Here is a 26,154-nt window from a genome sequence, read left to right as displayed (position 1 = left end):
TGAGTTCTCTTCATTTATCGGGTTTTACTGTGCTCAAATTGCTTCATTTACTCAAATGGATTAAGTTCAGAGTACTCGTTTTTGAGCTTAAATGTTTTGTTGCAATCAGTTTCCTCAAATGGTTTGAGTTGCCTTAACTTATTGGGTTTTACAGTGTACTATTTAACTAGATATTCTTCAAGATGCTGGTATTCGGCAAAAGAATTTCGGCAAAAACGGAAGGGTTTATGTGAGTGAAGTGAACAGGAAGTGTTTGTGGAGAAACAGTTTTGCGAGGGAACGCAAAACATCTTTGCGAAGGAACGCAAAACAACTTTGCGAGAGAACGCAAAACATCTTTGCGAGGGAACACAAAACTTTGCGAGAGAACGCAAAAACTTAGAAATATATATTTTCCTCCCACCCATTTTTTTCTTTCACCCATTTTTTTTTTTTTTCACCCAGCCAATTTTTTTCTCCTCCACTACGTCCCTTCCGGGGTTCCGTACAAATCAGACTTTCTCCAGAAGAAAAACTATTATCAGACATGCTGTAAAAATGTTCTTGCTCTGTTAAACATCATTTGGGAAATAATAGAAAAAGAAAACGAATTCAACGGAGGGCTAGTAATAATATTTTACTTCAGCTATATAATTCAATAAAATGATAATAATATACATAAGTAAACCTGTACGATGCAATGCAAACCAATTTTCTGACACAGATTTTATTCTATTATTAAGTGTTGGACCAGAGGTCAGACCACTTACGTTGCGTGTCCACGTCAGCCGCTCTGTGTTGTAACCCATCATTGTCATTAGGCAGGTGACGAACAGGTTCCACTCCAGGTGCATGCTGGGACCTCCGGGGGCGTTGTAGCTGTTGTACCACTTGACCAGCACTTTCATGGCAGTGTCCTTGGGTAAAATAAATCGGATGGCCTGCAGGCAGCGTTTGACTGTGGGAGTAACAGAAACACAAAACACTCTTTAAAAAAAAAGTCCCTGTTACAAGGAAGGCAGCACGGCGGCTCAGTGGTAATCACAGTCTCCTCACAGCAAGAAGGTTGCTGGATAAAGCCCCGGCTAGGCCAATTGGCATTTCTGTGTGGAGTTTGCATGTTCTCTCTGTGTTGGTGTGGGTTTCCTCTGGGTGCTCCAGTTTCCCCCACAGTCCGAACACATGCGCTATAGGGGAATTGAATAAACTGAATTGGCCTTAGTGTACTTAAGAGTATGATGTATGTATATGAGTATGATGTGCGTGCGTTAATGAGTGCGTTTGGTGGTTTCCCAGTACTGGATTGCGGCTGGAAGGGCATCCACTGTGTTAAACATATGCCAGAATAATTGACGGTTCATTCCGCTGTGGAAGGGACAAAGCTAAAAAAATGGAATGTTACAAGGATGTTTTTTAAATTAAGAAATTCTAATTTTATTAGTCACATGCACAGTCATAAACAGTACGACCTGCAGTGAATGCTTATACAACTGCATGTGACTTAAAAAAAAAAAAGAAAAGATTATCAATACTAAAAAAAAAGTGGAATAAGAACAACAAATAAAATGTAAAAACCTGAAGAGAGAAAAAAAATAGCTATAGAAAAGAAGAACAAATATGCTAATTAAAAAAAATAGATATACAATATAGACGAGTTATATTTAGTTCAATTCATGTTTATTTAAAAGCAGCTTAACATAGTTCTAGTAAAGTCCAGATTTCAGAGTTGAAGTTCAGTTCAGTTTAGTTCAGTGTGGTTTAAATTTCTGGTTTAAATGTTTGTGTGTGAATGTGTGTATGGGTGTTTCCCAATACTGGGCTGCAGCTGGAAGGGCATCCGCTGCGTAAAACATATGCTGGATAAGTTGGTGGTTCATTGCGCTGTGGCGACCCCTGATGAATAAAGAGAATAAGCCAAAGGAAAATGAATGAATGAATGAATGAATGAATGAATGAATGAATGAATGAATGAATGAATAACGGATGAGTAAATAATGACAGAATTTTCATTATCGGGTGAACTATCCCTTTAAGAGCAGAATAGTGATCTTTGAAAATCCGAACAACTACAACAGTGTCTGTGGTATTTGCTTTAAACTCAACAACAAAAAAAAGTAGTACATGGACAAATCATCTACAATAAATAATGAGCAATATTCAATTAAAATATTAATAATAATTGTGTGTGTGTGTGTGTGTATATATATATATATATATATATATATATATATATATATATATATATATATATAGATTATACTTGTAATCTAAAATATTAATTGATAATTGGTCAATTTTTTATTAAATTGGAGTTTCAGCAACATTAACAATGATGTTTCTCTTAGCAAACACCGCCACTAATAAATGTTAGCAATTCCAGAGTCACCTCAGATGAATTAATACCATATTATTAGATTAACATTAAAAATAACATCTGAGGTCATATCAACCGCCCCCACGTGTGTAGATAAGAAATGAAAGTGTAGGTGAAGATAATGAGGATGAAGATCTCCTACAGAACAGTGTGTGTGTAGGGAGGGGGCGACGCAGCCGGAGCTGGAACACACATCTGAGCGAGTGGGTGAAGAGCGCAGGGCCACTAAACTCCAGGGGGGTTTATGGAGGACTGTTTGCAAAAGCGTTTGACTGCGTGACACGGGGGTTTCAAGACCTGATGGTGACTGGAAGAGGATCAGGAGATCTGAGGGTGGAGGCAAGGATACGGCTAAGTTTGCTTTGATTGGTCCACCCTGTTTCATCTTCTTCCTGCTCATGTAGATGTTGGACTGAAGCAGCTGATATTCATTTACACTGAGGAAGGGCAGAGTGTTGCTGAAGAACTACTGAGATTTGCGCAGCTGTCTGGGCTTTCACTGTCTTTCTACGGCTGCCTTTATTCATGTGTTCAGTACTTTATCCCTGCATTATTTCATTTTATTACATATAACTTCATTTGCAAACTTCATTTTTCTTATTTATGTTTATCCAGCCTTGATCTTGAGCGGTAATAAATAAATATACAGTAAGTAACCACAAAGTCCAGATTGATAAATCTTCACAATACAGAGCAGAGATGCCCAGACTAGGCCCTGAGAGCCAAAGCTGGCCTATGGTAACCTTTCATTTGGCCCACCATCCAATCTGAGAATAGAGTAATGGGAAGGGTTGGGACGAATGAGTTTAACAGAGATTGTCATTTAATAAATAATGTAAACTTTTTTTTGTTTGTTTGTTTTATTGCTGAGCTACAAAAAAAGCAAACTGAAATAAATATTTCCATTAAATGTTGTAAATGAAACTTATTTTTTAAATGTAAATACTGTCAATCTACAGACCAAACTTGATTGAGGCTAGTGGACCAAAGGTAAATAAATATATTTGCCATGGCTAATTTGCTAATTTATTTAATATTTATTTATTTACATTTAATGATGTACGTATTATGGTAAATACAAAAACAATTTCATTTATAACAGAGTGAAAATACAATAGTTTTTGCCTTGATTTGCTCACCGATGTCTTCTGCATAGTCCTCTATCCGTCAAGTGTCATTTACACTTTTAAAAATCAGATTCATTCAAAACATTTAATTGAAACGTTTCATTTCAGTTTGTTTGGGGTTTTTTTGTAGCTCAGCAATGAAATAAACAAACAAAAAAAAAAAACATTACATCAAATTAGAAACGATGATCTCTGTTAAAGACAATCGCCCTAGCCCTCTCCATCATTCTCACTGTCCTCTCAGATGGGATGGTGGGCCAAATCAAAGGTTACAATGAGCCAACTTTGGCCCGTGGGCTCTACTTTAGGCATCTCTGGCCTAGGGAAGGTTTAGAATGCCTAAAAGCCAACGTCAAAGTATGAAACGATTGCTACTTTATACATTGCCTAGGCAGTCTATAGAATGCCAAGTTGCCGCATGGCAAAGTATGTAATTGGCCTACCCCTGCCATTTTTCCTGCCACTGATGTTGGCAGTGGCACTTGAGTCATTGATTGATGATGGTGATCGAAGCATGCGAGTTTAATGTCATTATAAGACAGCGCATTGCCGGTACGAGGTTCGACTACCAAATCTCAGAGAATATAGTAACAAATACTTCAACCTCAGTTCTGCTGTCATTTTTAAAGAACATCATATACTTTATTTCGTATTCCTTTCACTTTAAAATATGAAATGACCAATAAAGGCTTTTGCTGTGGTCTTCTGACACTTGCCTAAATAATACTTGTCATTAAATACAATGCCTAGGGACTGTAAAGAATGCCTGGGAAAAGTATGCAAAATCTTTACAAAAAAACTGACATTTAGTACTTTGCCTAAAACCATCAGGCAATCTATATACTTCCTAGGCATTGTTTACCATTCCGGGATTTCACGCATTGCCGGTAACATACAGTTGAAACCAGAAGTTTACACATACACTGTATAAAAAGGCACATAACCATTTAAAAAAACGTCAGATGTTAATGTGACTAAACTATTTCTCTTTTAGGTAAGTTAGGATTATTAAATTTGTTTCTGTTATACTTCATAGCAGAATAATGAGAGTGAGATTTTTTGAGAAATTGTTAAATTGTTAACTTTTTGTTAAGTCAAAAAGTTTATATACAATAAGATTATTATGCCTGTGAAAAAGCTCAGAAGATGGTGTCAAGGTTTTGGAAGTTTCTGATTGGCTAATTGACAACATTTGAGTTAATCGAAGGCACAACTGCAGAATAGTATTTAAGGAAAACCTCAAACATACTCCTTGTATGACAACATGGGAAAATCAACAAGCCAGAATCAACAACAAAGCCAGATTACAATTTGCCAAATTACACTGAGAAAAAGAATAATTTTTGGAGACATGTCCTGTAATCTGATGGAACTAAGATTGAACTGTTTGGCCATAATGAGCAGTGTTACATTTGGAGGACAAAGGGGAAAGCTTACAAGCCTAGGAACACCATCCCAACTGTGAAGTATGGGGACGGCAGCATCATGTTGTGGGGCTGTGTTGCTGCAGGAGGGACTGGTCCACTTCACAGCATAGATGGCATCATGAAGAAAGAACATTATGTAGAAATACTAAAGCAACATCTCAAGACATCAGCCAGGAAATTAAAACTTGGTCACAAATGAGTCTTCCAAACAGACCATGACACTAAGCATACTGCCAAATTAGTTCAAATTTGCTTTAAGGACAACAGAGTAAATGCTTTGGAGTGGCCATCACAAAGCCCTGATCTCAATCCTAAAGAAAAATTGTTGGCATAATTGAAAAAGCTTGTGCGAGCAAGACAGCCAACAAATCTGACTCAGTTACACCAATTCTGTCAGGAGGAATGGGCCACAATTCCAGCAAACTATTGTGAGAAGCTTGTGGAAGGATACCCAAAACAGTTGACCAAAGTTATACAGTTTAAACGCAAAGCTAAAAAATACCAAGAAAATGTAATTAAACTTTTGACTCTCTAGAAATAAAATAAAAAATTCTAAAAACAAAATCTCTCATCATTCTGGCATTTAGCAAATGTAAATCATTTAGGTAATCCTAAAGGACCTGAAATAGTAAACATTTAGTATGATTTACCATCAGACATTTTTTTTAAAATGCTTAGGTTCTTTTTTTTAGAGTGTATGTTAACTTCTGGCTTCAACTGTATTTACTCCATTAGTAGTAATATAAAGCAATGTTTTTTAGTTATTTATAAATATTATTAATTACCCATGGCATCATTAATGTAATACAGTTTGGTATATTTACCTCAATCAAGCCCTCAATCAAGTTTGGTTTTAGGTCTTTTATAGAAAAAAGTTTGGTCTCCCCTGATATAGAGCCTAATACAAGTAGATTAAGTAGAAGTATCTTTCGTTTACAGCCCAACCTGAATTAAAGATATCTAAAATGGCATTTCCCACTTCTTTTATTTTATTGTCTATCGCTCCTCGTCACACCAGCACACTCTCAATGACTCTGCCTGAAGCTTAATTAGCAAACAAACAACGAAAGGTCAGGATGGAGCTGAATAAAATGCCACTTTATTAGTGGTACAAAAGCCCACCACTTTCAAACTAAAGCACTTATTAAAAGGAAGTTGGCATTAATTGAGAAAATTGTAAAGAACGCTGGATAGAGAGATACTGCACACAATCAGGCCTGAGCGAAAGGCCAGGAAATAAGTAAACAAATCCGCCACAGGGAAAGCAGAGCTCGCGCTTTGGAGAAAGTCATCGCCGCTATCATGCTTAGGGTGGTTGATAAGTGGCAAATGACGCAATAATAATCAATCAATAGCAAAAAGTAATAGAAAACAGTATAATGGCATTAACGGAGGCAAAGCATGTATCATCTACACTTCCTGGAATATTTATAGCAAACACATTAGGAAAGGTCAAATGTCTAAATGTAGAAAGTGGAAGGAGTGACTCAGAGTTTTACTTCACAGTAAAGCATTACTGCGTTCATTAGCGAACAGATCCTCAGGCGCATCGTTTATGCTAAATAAATCTGGATTTTGGAAAATAACCACAAAATAAGCAATAATATGTGTCAGATGTGGGTCAATTAAATATACTACACATGTGCTGTTGTTACAACTCAAATTTGGGTGAAATACTGGCATTGGATAAAATTTCTTAAAATATTTAAATGTTTGGCCACTTTGGTTTACCAAAACATGGGTCAAAACAAAACCATTTAATAGTGCACTGCCTAATCAAAGAGCCCCTATTGTGGGTTTTTGAAAAAGAGCTGTTACACAATGCATGGAAGCTCAAAGTGAATGAAAACATCAAGCTGAGGTTTAAATCTGTAAGAGCACATTGTCTAAGACTATTAATTCTTTAGCGAAATAGTCAACTCAGAGTTTAAAAACTAATCGAGTTGGGTTCAGATCTTTTGCTTGATCGCATCAACGTTGATACGGTACATCACCAAATCATTCTCAGAAGTACATTCTCAGAACAATACCACAGTATAGCCAACCTAGTGCTGTGTTAGTTCCTGTAATTTTTCAGATTTTTGATGCAACAACTCATGCTGCAACGCGTAATTCACCGGCCGTTTGCTATTAAAGGAGCAGCAGAAACTATGGGACTTTGTCAGACATTGACAGGGACTTTTTCAGTAACTTTTACAGTTCAAATGGACCAGTTTCTTCTTCCTCCGGATCATAACATAACCCAAATATGGGTCAAAACAATCCAGTATTTGTAACTGCAACATCAAGGTAGTTAAACACTTTTAATTAAACTGCTGAATTAAATATACTACACATGATCTATTTTGGGTAAAATAAAACACGATAAAAAAACTCTTCCATGTTGTGCCTTTAAAACTGAAAAACAGTCCCTCGGGAAGTGGCACCCAATCCTGTTTCTGGAGATCTACCTTCAAGCAGATTTCAGCTCTAACCCTGATCAAACACAATTAAATGAACTAAAGCTGCGGTCACACTGGACTTTACTCCCCATAGACTTCCATTCATATGCACGCGAATGCGTCAGACCAGAAACGCAAGGTCGTGCATCAAGTTTCGCTGTGTTTGAAAGTTCAAGCTTGGTGAACTCTGTCCTGCGAAATTGCATCACTTGACTGCGTGAGACCAATCGAGGATCAAAACATGACCTCTCTGGACAGAAATTTAAAACTTGGAGCCATCTCTTTCTTTTTTAATGTCTAATCATCTTGTTTAATCCTGCCCCTATTCGCAGCGCCGTACGACAGAATTTCACACAATTTCACACAGCTTAAGTGAGACCTGAAGGAGCACTTGGTAATTACAGACAGGTGTGTTTGATCAAGGTTTCAGCTGAACTCTGCAGGAAGGTAGATATCCAGGAACAGGAATGAGTACCCCTGCCCGAGGTGGATGTGAGTTGCTTTAAAAAGTCTCATCTTCTGGTCCAAACATTAACATTTAATTTAATTCTCATTTTTGTCATCAACCTTTTATCATGTATCTTCGTTTTTATACCCTGTACAGCGCAGTGATCAACTCGTGTTGTTTATTTGTGCCATATAAATGAATGAAATGAAAATGAGTGTTCTGACCATCATTCTGCTCTTTTAAAATCAGCTCGTGAGTCAGTGATGCATCACAATATTTATGATTTATCCGAGCGTTTTCTCTTACCCAGCTCTGAAGTGGCCACCTCGGGAATGGTGATTCTCAACATGGAACCGGAACTCAATTCCTGAACAAAAGAAAAGTGAGAGGCGGATTTCAGCAGCACATACTAAATATTAGCAACTATGACACAGAATAGAGCTTGAAATGTAAAGCGTCATGTTGCTATTTATATCGATTCGAGTTTAGTTTAAAAAGCAAATAAGGCTATTGTTTTCCATTGTATTGTTTATTTTTTTTAAACAAATCAGACAGAAAAGAGTTTCCAATCTAAACAATGTCAAATGCCCTTTTTTCCATGACTTTCACAGACTAAAAGCTGAATCTACATGACCCACAGTGTAAAGAAATATGTTTAGATGAATTAAATCAACTTTTCTAGTCATTCTAAATTATATGAATTAAACTTACTAAAATTATGAAGTTAACTGACTGAAAAATGAAGTTGACACCAGATTTAAAAGTAAGACGCCTTATTAAAATAAGTTAAAGTAACCTAAAATCATTTGTTGTCCTGATTTTATTAGATTTTAGCAGTGTATTATGAAAGACCGGCAGCTGTTTGGTTAAGCAGTCCCTCCCCTACTCTTTTTTTGAAGGACATCCTGGAATTTTTTATGACCACAGAGAGTCAGGACTTCGGTTTGAAGTGTAATCTGTAAGACGGCGCTCACTGAGCAGTATAGAGTTCCTTTCAATATACTGGGGAATTAGGAACCACACAGACCGCAGGTTGAGCGCCCCCTGCTTGTCTCATGAACACCACTTTCAGCAGCAACCCAGCTTTCCCATGTGATCTCCCTTCCAGGTATTGAGCTGGCGCAACCCTGCTTAAATTCAATAGGCGACCATGTGAGAGTTGCAGAAAGCTAGCTGCCGGCAAAGAGCTAGCTGGCTATTTCCTGCCGATTTTGGCCATCCAGGACACTGCATTGTGGCATTACATTAATTAAAATGACATTGCAATCTTGTATAGAAAATGCTCAACAATCACAAAGTTACTCTTTTTTTACAGTGTCCTTTGCTAAAATTCTAAATTTAAACATTATTGTTTCGAGGTTTTTAAGTTCATTTATTCTGATCGTATCAAATGTGTTAAATATGGTCCTTTACAGTTAAGAGCAAACACTTTCATTGTTCCCTTTATACAAATTATAAAGAACCATTGTTCATAAGGTCAAAAACCTCATAAGGAATTAAAAAGTGTCAAATTCAAGTATATTATCACAGCAAAACAACTTAAGAATGCAAAGACGATGTAATACACTTTTCAAAATATCCTTGATTAGCAGTTTTCTGTATTTTTTTCATGATTCATGCTTTTATTTTCCCTCATTTGTTTATGTTTTGGAACTGCATTATGGGAGCTTGATCTTTCTTCAAACAACTGACTCTTTTCTCTACACTGTAAAAAAAAAATCTATTATTTTACGGGGGGGTTTGGCAGCTAGGGTGCCAGGAATAAATTGTAAAATGACGGCCAATAAATTACAGACATTTACCATAAAATAACAAACTTTAAATTACAGAAACTTACTAGAATTTTAAATGTAAGGAAATTTCAGTAATTTAATGTCTATTATTTCATGTAGCGGCAAGCACACCCTAGCTGCTAACAAAAAACAAAACAAAACGTAAAATAAGAGATTTTTTTACAGTGTATATAATAATTATTACACATTATATTATTCCAAACTATTGCAATGTCAATAAGTCACTTTGTTAAACCGTAGAGTAAAATTTTTAACAAACGTCGACAGAGCAGAGATCAAAGTCCCATAATGCAATTGACAACCAGAAATAAACCGAAAACACAAAAATACAGTAACTATTAATTAACAGATATTATTTACAGTGTAGCTTTATAACTGTACATTCTTTGTTTTAAAATATATACACTACCTGACAAAAGTCTTGTCGATATCCTACCCAAGACTCAAATTACTGATAAATAAAGTCATCTGGAATGGCAAAGAAAGCGTTCCTGCAGGACTCCCAGAGTTCATCAAGATTCTTTAGATTCATCTTCAATGCCTCCGCCTCCTTACCCCAGACATGCTCAATAATGTTCATGTCTGGTGACTGGGCTGGCCAATCATGGAGCACCTTGACCTTCTTTGCTTTCAGGAACTCTGATGTGGAGGCTGAAGTATGGGAAGGAGTGATTCGCCTAATAATCAGTTGTGGAGGTATCTACAGTTGAAACATTTGCTCACAAATGTCTTTGGCTCCCCTTCAATTTCTCCTAAGGGTAAACATATTGATAACATGGTCCGCAATATTATAGGTACTGGCCATGAAGCTAAATACTATGCACTACTCAGTCAAACGAGTCAAAATATTAGTTCTGCAGTCAAGATAATGTGGGAAACAGATTTGTGATGCACATCTGAAGATGGGGAAAATTGCTGGGAATTTAAAATTAATGTCTGATGTTAAAATTTTACATAGATTTTATTGGAATCTTGAAATACAAGTTTTAAAAACAACCCAGAATGCAGGTGATGCCATGAAGCAGCAGGTGACCTATTTCATGCATTATGGCAATGCACAGAAGTCCAACATTTTTGGAGAGAGGTGCATGAATACCTTGTAAAGATATTGCAGACCCAGTACGACTTTTGCCCAAACTTATGTATACTTGGTGACTTAGTGTCCCTTAAGCCACATGATCAAAGCAGAATCACAGAGGATACAGAGCTGCATCATGCTAGGCAGACGGGTGATTGTTAAAAACTGGAAATCTTCCAGTAGACCTCCGATCTTCGAGTGGATCTCAGAGGTAGGACGAGTTGCAGCTTTTGATAAGTTTACACGGAAGGATCGAAATTTAATTTGATAAATGGGGAACATTTCTACGATCCACAATGTTAGCAAACATGTAATGAAACAAAATAATAAGTAAGGATATGATATTAGCATCCCCCCCACCCTAAAAATCTACCTTCTGCCACTTTTCCAAATGATCAACTAGAAGTCAAGTTATTATTTGTTGCTCTTACAACTAGACTTTTGTCAGGTAGTGTATATAAAACATGCATTTAAGATGCTGATGACCATTAAAAAGAACATCATAACCTTGTGAAAGGGGTGCATTCAATAAATTCCATGACCAGTGGAAACCATGAAAAGAACAATTGCATGCATTCAGCCGATGACCTGGATGAAAACAAACCTCAGACGCCGGCTATTTTTAAAATGCTTCCTCAGACACATATCATCCCACATAAGTCGGCGAGATTGCTTTGACAGGCCTGCGAGGGGATTTCTTGCGGTAGGACACGTCGTTCAGTGGGAAATGACAACGCAGAGGGGCTGACTGCAGGGGAGCAGACCTTATCGAGTCCTGTCAAAACAGAGGCGGGCTCCTGGAGTCGCCAAAACACGCCGGTCATGTCCTGATTCGGTGGCAGCCCTCAATTACGGCCCGCCACTGTACCGCAAAAGCAATTACCAGCTCTTGCCTTTAGCAGCAGTGGTCAGCACCATCACAAACGCAAGCATCTTGACCCTGTTTGACATTTGCAAAACGCATTTAGAAAAGCAGCTGCTGCATTTGTGTCAATGTCACAAGCAGTGATGTATGGAGAAAGCCAGGTTGGTTTGAGATCACTGGCACCGGACATAAAACAGAGCCCACCTGGCTGAATAATAGTGGGATGATTCTTACGTAATATACTGCTAATTTTTGATCATAGATATTGATTTATAGTTCATTTGTGGTATATACAGTTCTCTCCATTTTTATTTTATTTCATTCAAATACTGTTTAACAGAGCAAGGAATTTTACCACAGTATTTCCTATAATATTTTTTCTTCTGGAGAAAGTCTTAATTGTTTTATTTTGATAACAATAAAAGCAGTTTTTCATTTTTTTTAAACCCTTTTTGGTCAATATTATTAGACCTATAGCTGACGCTATTGTCCTGTGGCTGCCGTCGCATCAACCTAGTGGATGCTGAACACTGGGGGTGGTGTGGAGAGACCCCCCTCATGATTGAATGATGAAAATGCAGCTGCCAGAGTTCTTACCAGGTCTAGAAAATATGATCAAATCACCCCAATTTTATCCTCCTTACACTGGCTGCCTGTTAAGTTTCGTATTAAATTTAAAATATTGCTTCTTACCTATAAAGCTTTAAATAATCCAGCTGTTTATCTAACCAACCCTCTGTCTCCAACAATCCAACTCGCTCTTTAAGATCTCAAAACTCAGGGCTTCTGGTAGTACCTAGAATAGCAAAATCGAGTAAAGGAGGTCGAGCGTTCTCATTAATGGCTCCTAAACTCTGGAATAGCCTTGCTGATAACGTCCGAGGCTCAGACACACTTTCGCAGTTCAAAACCTATCAAGACCTATCTTTTTAGTACAGCATACACTCAATGCATCACATAGCGGTATGATACATGGATGTGCTCCACACAGTTTTCTTGATCTCGTTTATATACACTTTGAACAGCAGCTATGCTAATTGTTCTCTTTATTCTCTATTTCCACCTGGGGCTACTCATCCCGGGGCCCTCAGACTATGCAGCACCACTGATTTTATCCAAGACCAGCGACGAGAGGATCCCAAGGTTTCCATATCCTGGACCAGGCTGTATCCTGAGCAGCTGCTGTGGTGGTCATGGAGGAGTTCAGAGCATGAGATTTTTGTAACAGACATAATACTTTTATATAATACTTTTGAAAAACACGATCGTAATATATATGTCCATGCCTAATATCTGATGGCCAGAAAGTCATTCATTTTTTTATTAATTGTTAATATTTTGGTATTTGTGATGCAGCAAGCCCAGAGATTGTTGTGTACACTATGACTTTATATAAAATTAACTTTAATGTTTGATATGAATTAATAAGATCGATCATAAACAAATAGTTTCTCAACTCAAATGAGTGGCTGCTTAGACCCGGAAACAGTAGTACATACGTCATAAACACGTGTTTATTTTTATAGAGACAGAGAGAGAAAAGAGTGTTTTTACAGGTGGTTTGTCAAGCCCACTCACCTGTGTAAAGCACACTTCAGAAACTGGTGGGGAAAGGAAGAGGGTGCTGGTTTTGTTTTGTTTGTGTCAGGTAAAAAGATGGGATTTTACACTGCAAAAAATCCTTTTCTTTTGTAAATTTTCTTGTCTTGTTTTTAGTCCAAATATCCAAAAATGAATAAATCAAGTAGCATTTTTTAGACTAGCGTTCCATCTTGGCTTGAATTGTTAACTAGCTACGTCACACTTACTCTCTGATTCATTGCTGAATAACCAACCAGAGCACTCTCTCCTCAGTCAACAACTAACACCCATTCTACACACTAAATCAGGCCAACGGACTCCGACATTAACACCAAACACACTAGCCATACCAACAAAGCCCTAAAGGACTGTATGGCTTCTGTTGCACTTATATCAGGAGCATCAAAGCTGAGAGATGTCGAGAAGTGGCAGACTGCACTGACCAGTGTGACTCTGTTGCAGACGGGGTCTCGGAGGGTCTGAATACGAGGAGCAGTTTGCTGAAATGGAGACTCTTCCAGCCATGAGGACTCATTGTGCTGCAACGAGCTGCGCATCTCCAGCACAGGAGACGGCATGCCAACCTGAGATGAAGACAAAATTATTAACACAGAGGAAACAGAAGTATCGAGTACAATATTGAGTAAAATACTGTGTACTGTCATCAGGACGAGGGCAAAAGAAACTAGAGATTAGAAAAAATGTTAAAGTATAAATGAAATCAAAACTAGCCATATTTGTTAGCTCGCATTGCTAGTTTTGTGGTGAACAATTCATCTGAGCATGTCATTAAGAAAAAATAATTGTTAGCCATTTAATTAAAATCTGAAAATGCACTTCCTGTTTGTTTTCAGTTGAATTCTCAGATTACCTCTGTCTAAGGTATTGGGTGTGGCTAACATACGTAACAACGCACCTCCAGGTGTGAGTTTTGTCAACAAACAGAAATGGTGAGGACGAGGAGTCTGTTAGGTTATAAGAACTCTCCCCAAACCATTTTCCAGATATTTCTGAATGAACTGCCTGCGTCCAATCAGCTCACAGTAAAAAACAAGCCCCGCCCACTGTTTTCTCATTTAATATTGAGTTTCTCTAGGAATTGCATCTCAATACGAAAATACATTTACATTTACCTTTACATTTAGTCATTTAGCAGACGCTTTTATCCAAAGCGACTTACAAATGAGGACAAGGAAGCAAATTTACACAACTAAGAGCAACAATGAATAAGTGCTGTAGGCAAGTTTCAGGTCTGTAAAGTCTAAGAAGGGAAGTATTAGTAGTATTAGTATTTTTTTTTTTTTTTTTGTACAGTTAGTGTGATATTCAGAGAGGCAATTGCCGATTAGGAAGTGAAGTGGAGACTAAATAGTTGAGTTTTTAGTCGTTTCTTGAAAGTAGCGAGTGACTCTGCTGTTCTGATGCAGTTAGGGAGTTCATTCCACCAACTGGGCAGATTGAGCGTGAGTGTGAGCGAAAGTGATTTCTTCCCTCTTTGGGATGGAACCACGAGGCGACGTTCATTCACAGAACGCAAGTTTCTGGAGGGCACATAGATCTGCAGAAGTGAGAGCAGATAAGAAGGAGCAAGGCCAGAAGTCACTTTGTAGGCAAACATCAGAGCTTTGAATTTGATGCGAGCAGCAACTGGCAGCCAGTGCAAACGGACTAGCAGCGGAGTGACATGTGCTCGTTTAGGTTCATTGAAGACCACTCGTGCTGCTGCATTCTGGAGCAGTTGAAGAGGCTTGATAGAGTTAGCTGGAAGCCCAGCTAGTAGAGAGTTGCAGTAATCCAGTTTGGAGAGAACAAGAGCTTGAACAAGGAGTTGAGCTGCATGTTCAGATAAGAAGGGTCGGATCTTTCTGATGTTATAGAGTGCGAATCTGCATGATCGAGCAGTTCTAGAAATGTGGTCAGAGAAGTTTAGTTGGTCATCAATCGTTACTCCAAGGCTTTTCACCATTTTGGATGCAGTAATGGTTGCCCCATCCATCTGGATTGAAAAGTTATGGTGTAGAGTCGAGTTGGCAGAAACTACAAGCATTTCCGTTTTTGCGAGGTTCAGCTGAAGATGATGATCTTTCATCCAGTGTGAAATATCCAACAGGCAGGCTGAGATACGAGCTGGAACCGAGGGATCATCAGGATGAAAAGAGAGGTATAGCTGGGTATCATCAGCATAGCAGTGGTAGGAGAATCCATGTCTCTGGATGACTGGTCCTAGAGATGATGTGTAGATAGAGAAGAGAAGTGGCCCAAGAACAGAGCCTTGAGGTATCCCAGTGTTTAGATGCTGTAGGTTGGACACCTCTCCCCTCCAAGACATGGTCGCAGCTTTTGGTTCATGCAAACTTTGAACTATTATGTTTACAAATGTGTTGGTGAGGGGACTTTTCGTTCTGTTAAGCAGCACTTAATAAGAATTTAGAAAATATTTTAAGTTTCATAGTAGGCTAATACTTTTGTCTTGAACTATACATGTATACTGTAAAACAAACACAATACCTCAACATTAACAGTTTTGAGACAAATCTTTCAGTTTTAAACAAAGATAGCATTACTCTTGTTATAAATCTGCCACTATGCTGACACACAGGCATTTGTAGCTTCGCCCTCTTTTAAAAAGAGCACAATCTTATTTAAAATTAAAGTGATAGTACCCAAATTTGGATCACAATTCAGATCAAAGCCTAAAAGAGGCAGTTTCAAAGAATTATTAGGGAGATAAAAGACTTACACTACCTGACAAAAGTCTTGTCAAAACTCGACTTCTAGTTGATCATTTGGTATCAGAAGTGACATCTACATCATCTACCCTTAATATAGAACTGGACATCAGAACTGAATAAATTAAAAAAAACATTGTGAACGTTAGCAAGGGCCGGAGAAGCTTTTATCAATGGCGCAATCCTTAAATGGTGGCTATAAAAGCACTAACACAATATCCACAAATACACTGGGGTTTGATTAATAATTTATTAAGCATACGATCAATCAAATACTCTATACTTGATCTCATTCTCACTAAATTAGATTATCAAGCCAACCGGGGGCCCCAGAGTTGTTTTTGTTGTTTAAGAAGAAAAATAACGCAGCTGGCCATTATTACTGTGATTTAATACTGATATCGATCCATTTGTAGGAACCGAGCGGATGGCCATTAGCATTAGGACATAATATGAAGAGTCGTCTCGAAGAATGCTGTCTTGTCTTACATATATGACTCAATTAGTGGTTAGGTAATTGGCTGAATGTAACACACACACACACACACACACACACATACACACACACCTCCTCCAGACGGCTCATATGCTGAACTGTGGCTCGGGCCGGAGTGCTGATGTTTTCCAGAGGTGTGCTCAATATTGGCGGCTGGTTCGGCACGCTGAATGTAGGAGACAGAAGGCCAGGGACAAACACCTTGCTGACCTGCACACACATTCAAATAAATAAATAAATACAACATGATGGTTTTGTGTTACCAGATGGGTGGAACTGAATTATTTGGAAGATGGTTGGAAAAAATAATCGTGTTTTGTGACATTTTAACACAGATAAAAGCCTAATATCATATCTATAGTAAAGTTTCCAGTAAATTTCCAGAGATCTTCTATAGTAAATTTGAGAAAATTTGGGAATGTATATAAACTATATATATATATATATATATATATATATATATATATATATATATATATATATATATATATATATATATATATATATATATATAAATAAAGTACAATCTTTAAATAAAATATTTTGTTCATAAGCTGACATGCACACAAGCTTCTACATATTAACAATGACATTTTTGACTGATTTCATTGTTTAATGCAGTGGTTCTCAAAGTGGGGCTCAAAGTAATTTATCATTGAAAATAAAATAAATTGTTTGAAATTGAACTTTAGAACTGTGAAAAAATGCACATATCAGCAATTCAGCATCTACATTTAATGTTAAAGAGGTTTAATGTGTATTATAAACTTTACCAGTGCACAATTCTGTGCTTCTGAATGGCTGCATTTAAATTTCTGTCGTGTTTCAGTTGGTGCAAACAGCCAAATTGCTCATCACTGCAAATCTCATCACATAGTGTGCTGTTAGGACACGGAGTTAATATAACCTGCTCACCTAATGTTTACGTTCGTTATATTTATATTATTTGCTAATTAATAACCAACTCATGTGGAACTGGAAAGCTGCTACTGTCCACCAGAGGTCCCATTATAGTCACGGACGCATACTTTGATAGCCTTCCTGACTGAGGCCCCCTTTACACTAGTGCATTTTAGTTTTAAAATGGCGATTTAGATCAAAAACGATCCGCGTCCACACTAGCATTTCACCTAGCATCTCTGAACATATCTCCGTCCACACTACGCCACCAAAATGTATATCACGTGACCATTCTCGCACTCTGGGCATGCTCGTTCTAGTATAAACAGGAAGCATGTGTCTCGCTCGGCATTTGTTTATTGTTACTCAACAAACACTGGTCAAACAATGAACGCGATGGCAAAGAAAGCAAGAGAGGTATTTTTGTGGACAGACGACGAGGTTGAGTTGTTACTAAACGTAACAAATGAATAACTGCACAATGGAACCTAAAACAGACAATAGTGCAAACAACGCTCCCATTTCTGTGTCCATGTTGTTGTTTACAGTACTGTCTTCCGGTATTGTTAAAGCCATTTGTTATAATCATGTGATAGGGGCTTGAAGAATAAGGGAAGAATACACAATGACACAAAAGCCCCAATCAGGTAGCGAATCTCAGCAGTCCCGCCTCCGTTTTCAGATGTCTCCGTTTTCCCTCATCCACACTGAGACGGAGCAGCAGCGTTTCAGAATGAAAACGGCCTCCCCAGGGTTTCCAAAACGATCCGTTTTCGGAGCTCCGGCGTAGTGTGGACGGATGGCGTAACCGTAGCAAAACGTATGCGTTTTCAAACTAAAACGCATTAGTCTAAACAGGGCCTTATTGAATGAAATATGCTGTTTTCAATGATGGCAACCCGGGGTGCAGGAAAATAATTGGCTGAAGTGGCATTGGGAGGGTTAAAATGACCACAACAAGACAGACGTTCCAGCACATAACACACACATTTTCAAAGCAGAATATCTGACTTCAGCATTGCTTTTTAGACAAACAAGAATGTTCACTTAGCATGTTTCTGAAATACTGCAAACATACTATGGTATTTTTATGCTTTAGAAGAGTCAAAAACTTACATACAGCAGCTTTAAAATACTTAGAAATTCTGAGAAATATATATAAACTGAATATAGAAGCTTTAACTATAAACATTTTGTTCATAAGCTGACATAAAATAGTATATATGTCACAATTATTCACTCTCCTTTGTATTTTGTTTTCTTTTCCCCAAATATTTCCCAAATGATGTATAACAGATTCAGGAATTTTTCCTAGTATTTCCTATAATATGTTTTCTTCTGGAAAAAGTCTTATTTGTTTTATTTTGGCTAGAATAAAAGCAGTTTTTAAACTTTTTAAAACCATTTTAAGGTCAATATTATAAGCCCTCTTAAGCAATATTTTCCATTGTCTACAGAACAAACCAAACCATTGTTATACAATGACTTGCCTAATTACCCTTACCTGCCTAATTAACCTAGTTAAGCTTTTAAATGTCACTTTAAGCTGAATACTAGTGTCTAAAAATATCTAGTAAAAGAGAATAAGACCTAGAAAATTGGTTGAAGGTGAGTCACCTACGTCTGAAACACACAGCATCAGCACTGCTGGAGAGAAATAGCCTTTTTATGCATCAATCATACATCTTGTAAGCACCATCTTATTTCATTAATAAATGATAAGAATATAACTGTATAAAGCAGACATGCCTGTATGTCTGTAAAGAATCCCCAGCATCTCTCTCTCTCTCTCTGTCTCCACTGCACTAATGACAATCTCTCATCCAGATGCGAGTGACTCACCTGGAACCAATTTTCAAATCTCTGGTGATTGGTGGAAAACATGATGGAATGGGGTGATGTATTAGACCCGGTGCTGCGCTCTAAGTGCAAATTGTAATACGCGGATGCCTTTGGCTTTTTTTTAATAAAAAGAGAACTATGCATGGCGGACACAGCATCGTGAGGCGCAAATAAAGCAGCTGAAAGTGGAAAAAGGATTCAGGCCACTAATAATGTCAATTGGGAGGTGAAAAACACACGCAAATCAAGACTTACCCTGGTGACTCCTGTGTACAACACCAGACTCCCATTGGCCTCCAGCACCAGCATTGTGTGAATGTCCTTTCACAAAAACACAAAATAAATAAGAGGAAAATTGATCTCCTGATGACGACAGCTGAGGAAAAGACAACAACACTTTACAGCTGATGGCAGTCACGATTAATTAAACAGTGTAAATTACTTATTGTTGTAGGAAGCAGAAAGATCTGATCTCAATGAATTTGGTGAAACAAGACTCTGCGTGGAAATTGCATTAGCCATTTACATTGATTTTTCAATTTATCGCATGGAAACTTTTAACGTGAATAACTTTCAAAAACGTTTAAAGAGCGCAGATGAATTGTGCACAATAATATGAGTATAGAACGAAACTAGTGCTGTCAAACGATTGAAACCACATCTAAAATATAAAAATACTAAAAAAATAAATAAATATTTGATATATACTTATAAATACTAATATTAAGTTATTTATAATTTGTATTAGATATAAATATTTAATTTTATAAATATAAATAAACTTCAATGTATACAATAGCCCCTTTCACACATACAGACCTTTCCGGAAAATTACCGGCAATTTTCCGGAAAGGTTGTATGTGTGAACAGGTCCTTTTTGAAAATACCGGTAAATTCGTTCTGGCTATTTTCCAGAAAGAGAAGTTGTAACATTACCGGCAATTTGCCGGAATGCTGCGCTGTGTGAATGCAGAAGGAAGATTACCGTAATAAGCGCGTGCACGTCTAAAACGTGCTGACATGAGACGTCTGCTTTAGCCAACCACAACAGTCAGACGCATTTACGTTCACACGGTTTGTGAGAATAAAAGCCTTTGAATATTTTTCCAGACACATTTAGCTGCTAGAAGTTAGTCAGATCACGTTTATATGTTCTTCTTAATGCCAACTGTGCAAATAATCATCGATGAGATGCTTATGATAAGCCGTTGTTTGTTTACCTTCAAGCTTTGCGTGTGCCCATGAAACAGCCTGTGAGCGCCACCACACGCACATATTATGAACATCTCGACATGCGAATATGATCCTGTGAAAGTTGTTTACAATATTGATCATCAAAAGAGTTTGTAATTTAGTCAAATGTTTACAAATACAAGCGCAGCCATTTAAAGCTCATTTGTGGTGAATGATGTCAGAATTTACCGGTATTTTGGAATGGATGTGTGAATGCTCTTTTCCGGAAAATTTCCGTAACGTCCTCGCCTGTGTGAACAGCGCTTTTTTGTATATACCGGTAAAGTCGTTCCGTAAATTTTCCGGATATTTACCGGTATCACTGTGTGAAAGGGGCTATTGTCAACTACTCACCTCTAGAGGAGCGGCATCTTTTGCAGCGATGGTGGAAACCGTTGCAAAGATCAGTTGAGACGTTTCATTGCTCTCAAGAAATTTTACACACCTGCAAAAGGCAAGCAAGTTGATTGAGGTTTTTTATTTTAAGGTATGTGACGTTTCAGCTCAAAATACTCCATAATAATGTCAATTGAGGCATTTTGGTCACTGTTACTTTAAATTTTAATGAAACTGTGCTCTTTTCAAAAGAAGGTGGAGCTACAAATGCCTGTGTGTCGCCCAATGACTGCCAGCGACGTTTCCCATTGAACGCTTTGAGGGCAAAATGCCTCGTGACAGGCACAAACCGTTGCAAAAGACTGCTGAAATTGGAGCCTGGGTATGGGCTGCCTGATGGAGCCAGAGGAGTTGCGGACTCAAGCTTCCAGCCAAATGCTTTTATTTTTAATTAGCAGTCAACAGGAACCAAAATATAGCCTACATAGATAACCATCTAATCTTGGTTTTTTTTTTCTAGTAATGATACGGAATACTACACTTACTGGCCACTTTATTAGGTACACCTGTCCAACTGCCCTTTATGCAAATTTCTTATCTGCCAATCACATGGCAGCAACTCAATGCATTTGTAGACATGATCAAGACGATCTGCTGCAGGTCAAACCGAGCACCAGAATGGGGAAGAAAGATGTTTTAAGCGACTTTGAACGTAGCATGGTTGTTGGTGCCAGACAGGCTGGTCTAAGTATTTCGGAAACTGCTGATCTACTGGGATTTTCACGCACAACCATCTCTAGGAGTAACCGAGAATGGTCCGAAAAAGACATTCAGATGGTAGGGTTAGAATTTAGCATCATCAACATGAAAGCAGGGATCCATCCTGCCTTGTATCAACGGTTCAGGCTGGTGATTGGTTGGTGGTGGTGTGATGGTGTCGGGGATATTTTTTGGCACACTTTGGGCTTATTAGTACCAATTGAGCATCGTGTCAACGCCACAGTCTACCCGAGTATGGTTTCTGATCATGTCCATCCTTTTATGACCAGTGTACCCATCTTCTGATGGCTACTTCCAGCAGGATAACACGCTATATCATAAAGAGTAAATTATCTCAGACTGGTTTCTTGAACATGACAATGAGTTCACTGTACTCACATGGCCTCCACAGTCACCAGAACTCAATCCAATAGAGCACCTTTGGCATGTGGTGGAACACGAGATTCGCATCATGGATGTGCAGGGGAGATACCTGCAGCAACTGTGTGATGCTATCATGTCAATATTGAGCAAAATCTCTAAGGAATATTTCCAGTAGCTTGTTGAATCTATACCAAGAAGTATTAAGGCAGTTCTGAAGGCAAAAGGAGGTATAAATCGTTACTAGTAAGGTGTACCCAATAAAGTGGCCAGTTAGTGTATATTGCAGTTTATTTATTTATATATTTACTTAACAAAACCTTAAATTTTGATCTTGAAAAAAGACCTACTTGAACCCAGCAGAAACACTTACTTAAATGTGCAAGGACACCATGCTAAAAACATGTCTAAAACCAAAAAAAGTTCACCTGAGCTGCTGATGGGACTCGACCAGGAAGCACAGGTACCGGTTTTCACACAGATCAGAGGTGATGAAGACTTTAGACGCCTGGCAGCCTTTCTCCCTGTAGCACGCGCACGCACAAGCACACACACACAAGCACACACACACACACAAGCGCACACACACACACACACACACACACACACACACACACACACACACACACACACAAGCACACACACAAACACAAGCACACACACAAACACAAGCACACACACACACACAAGCACACACACACACAAACACAAGCACACACACACAAACACACACACAAACACAAGCACACACACACACACACAAACACAAGCACACACACACACATACACACACACACACACAAGCAAACACACGCACACACAAGCACACACACAAGCGCGCACACACACAAGCGCGCGCGCACGCACACACACACACACACACACACACACACACGCACACACACACACGCACACACGCACACACACACACGCACACACACACACGCACACACACACGCACACACACACGCACACACACACGCACGCACACACACACGCACACACACACGCACACACACACGCACACACACACGCACACACACACGCACACACACACGCACACACACACGCACACACACACACAAAATACTTGCTGTGTTTCCATCCAAAGATGCAAATCAAACTGAAGCTCAAAACTGAAACATTGCATAAAACATTAGCGAATAAAGCAATGCTTTCTTTGAGTGAGTCAAAGAGAACAGAATCATCATTTCCTGATAAACTGGTCCCAAATATAAAAACAAAAAATGGATTTGGCTGCAGTAGGAGAAGCCTTTTTCCCTTATAAAATGAAGTATTTGTACCTCAGAAGATGAAATGCAATGAACGCACAGTGGCTTTTGGAGGCGTGAGACGCTCTTTGGGAGTGCAGACGCACAAGACTAGGTCTGCATAATATATCGTTTCAGCAGTAATATCTCAATCTGCACATCGGCAATGTTGAGTTGGGATTATAGTGATATGAATTCAAGTTCAGCAGATGGCTTGAATAGCTCTTTTCGTAAGAAAGTTGTTCAATTAGATTGATTGGGATGATTCTCTAAGGAAGGAATAAAGACAAAAGTGAAATAATCAGTGCTTTATGGTGATAAAATTACACGGTTTAGTCATCCCTGTATAAATAATTCAATTAAATACATTTTACATACGATTTCTTGTGGTGGAATAAAATGTAATTTGTAATTATAATCCATTGGATGATGCAACGGCAGCCGAAAGCTACGGCACTAGTGCGCTTACCACACACCAGCTATTGGTGGAGTGGAGAGACAGTGATAGAGCCAATTGAGACAATTTGGCCAGGACACCGGGGTTACACCCCTACTCTTTACGAGAAGTGCCATGGGATTTTTAATGACCACAGAGAGTCAGGACCCCCTTTTAACGTCTCATCTGAAAGATAATTGCTTTAAAATGTCCTAAAATGATCACACAGCAGTCAGTTACTCCATTGTGGTTAAACTCTGCAGTGACTCCACAAATCTGATCGGATCTATTTTAGACTGTGGTTCCTAGATAGCAATGCATATCACAGAAAAACTAAATATCAGTTTTTCCCCAGTATTGTGCAGCCCTATTCATTCATTCATTCATTCATTCATTTTCTTGTCGGCTTAGTCCCTTTATTAATCTGGGGTCGGCACAGTGGAATGAACCGCCAACTTATCCAGCAAGTTTTTACGCAGCGGATGCCCTTCCAGCCGCAACCCATCTCTGGGAAACATCCACACACACATTCACACACACACTCATACACTACGGACAATTTAGCCTACCCAATTCACCTGTACTGCATGTCTTTGGACTGTGGGGGAAACCGGAGCACCCGGAGGAAACCCACGCGAAGGCAGGGAGAACATGCAAACTCCACACAGAAACACCAACTGAGCCAAGGTTCGAACCAGTGACCCAGCAACCTTCTTGCTGTGAGGCGACAGCACTACCTACTGCGCCACTGCCTCTCCCCCAGCCATATTCTAGTTCTTTCAATTTAATTCTATTTATTTGTATAGTGCTTATCAAAATAATTACTGTTCCAAAGCCGCTTTTAAACGGTGCACATTAATGCATTACAATCAAAATCAGTAATTAGTTCCTACGATTATTAGTTCTGGAGGAATATGTAGAGGTATAATGAAAATAAAATGGGAAAATATGATACACCAGTGTTTTGTATGAAAAAACTGTCTTAACACTGTTTTTATCTGTTTATATTATTTGTTTTGTTGGTTTTATTATTTTTTATTCCTGTTTATGTAAAGCACTTTGAACTGCCACTGTGTATGAAATGGGCTATAAAAATAAAATTGCCTTGCCTAAGACAATGATAATTCTGAACCACAGTGATGACAGACTTTGGCTGAGGGATTTCAGAATGACCAAAACAATGTTTCAGATGTTCTACAATGTGCTCGCTCCACTGGTTTGACCATTAATGCCTCACACCTTAATACATCACACCCATTTTTAAGATCATAAATGTGTTTCCATCAAAGCTTTTGCTCGTATTTGGTTATCGAATAAAAAGTTGATCCTACTTAGTAGTGTGCATGCATACATTTTCTTTCATACGCATTTTCAAAATGTATGCACATCTAATGGTTTCCATTAAGCATTTTATTTAAAAGATTTATTATTGGCCTTTTTGCCTTTATTAGATAAGACAGTAATCAGACTGGAAGTGCAGTGGGGGAGAGAGGGGGGTTGTTGTGGAGGGGGTTGAGGTTCGGGAAATGTCCTTGAGCCGTGATTTGAACTCTGGACAGCCTGAAGTGCTACCGCACCATAGATCATCGCGCGAACCACTAGGCTATTGCCCCAACATTAATCTTTTTTTAATGCAATATGTCAAATGTGCAAAAAAAAAAAAAAACAGGTGGATGGAAACATGGTTATTGAATTCAGGACAGTCATAGAAGGTAATTTAATACTCTCTGACAGCACACTGAAGCTCATCAGACCTGGAGATGGCGCTGGTTTCCGTCCACAGCTGCTCGATGCAGAGGTCTGGTAAGATGGGCTCCATCTCAGGCAGCAGGGTGTCATTCAGGGTGCTGTTGGGTGAAGCCAGGATGCTGTGGCCACGCGAAGATGGCGTGTGGCATGACATGTTGAAACGCTGATTCCCAGAGAACGAGGGCACGGCGATGCCAGGGGAATGAGCACGACTTTAGAAAGTCAGGCAAATAAAAATGTTTAAAAAGAAAAAGGAAAAAAATGAGACATTTAAATTTAGATATTTTTACGACATAACATAATATAACAATATAATAAAACATAACATAATTTAACAACATAATATAACAATATAATAAAATATAATATAATATAACAATATAACATAATATAACAATATAATAAAACATAACATAATATAACAATATAACATAATAACCATATAATAAAACATAACATAATATAACAATATAACATAATATAACAAAATAATATAACATAACATAATACAATAACATAATAAAATAAAAAGTATAATACATTATAATATAAGGTAAAATAATATAACATAATATACTGTAATCTAATATAATCTAATATAATCTAATATAATATAATATAATATAATATAATATAATATAATATAATATAATATAATATAATATAATACAATATAATTAGTGCTGTCAAATTAAGTGCGTTAACGCATGCAAATAATTTGAAATATTTAACGTAATTAACACAGTTGCAGTTTTTTTCCTGTTGTGGTCGAAGTGTGTTCAACATGCAAAGAAATATGAATAAGACCAAGGAAGCACTTACCAGGCTAGTCAGCGTTTCCTCCAGAGTTTCATCTAATATCCTATGTTTCATTTTTAACTTTCGACTTTTGTTTTAATGGAATTTGAT

The 26,154-nt window shown here is 38.1% G+C and overlaps 1 protein-coding gene across 5 annotated transcripts in view; it reads right to left on the bottom strand.

Annotated features, from left to right (window-relative positions):
• Nucleotides 1-26,154, bottom strand: part of anapc1 (anaphase promoting complex subunit 1) — a 169,425-nt gene that overhangs the window by 117,580 nt on the left and 25,691 nt on the right. For all 5 annotated transcript variants that reach the window (XR_012388948.1, XM_005157066.5, XM_005157067.5 and 2 more), the window contains exons 10-17: nt 25,251-25,457; nt 22,218-22,313; nt 20,668-20,758; nt 19,336-19,401; nt 16,411-16,548; nt 13,557-13,697; nt 8,103-8,163; nt 750-937 (exon numbers count right to left, since the gene is read on the bottom strand). Coding sequence is in view for 4 of the 5 variants with exons in the window: in XM_005157066.5 (XP_005157123.1) it covers nt 750-937; nt 8,103-8,163; nt 13,557-13,697; nt 16,411-16,548; nt 19,336-19,401; nt 20,668-20,758; nt 22,218-22,313; nt 25,251-25,457 (988 nt within the window). In the remaining variant the exon portion in view is untranslated. The remainder of the gene's footprint in view (nt 1-749; nt 938-8,102; nt 8,164-13,556; nt 13,698-16,410; nt 16,549-19,335; nt 19,402-20,667; nt 20,759-22,217; nt 22,314-25,250; nt 25,458-26,154) is intronic.

This window comes from Danio rerio, chromosome 13 (genome assembly GCF_049306965.1).
Source record: "Danio rerio strain Tuebingen ecotype United States chromosome 13, GRCz12tu, whole genome shotgun sequence".
Classification (NCBI taxonomy): Eukaryota; Metazoa; Chordata; class Actinopteri; order Cypriniformes; family Danionidae; genus Danio; species Danio rerio.
The sequence above is the reverse complement of the archived record's forward strand: the minus strand, read 5'-3'. Positions and strand labels throughout refer to the sequence as shown.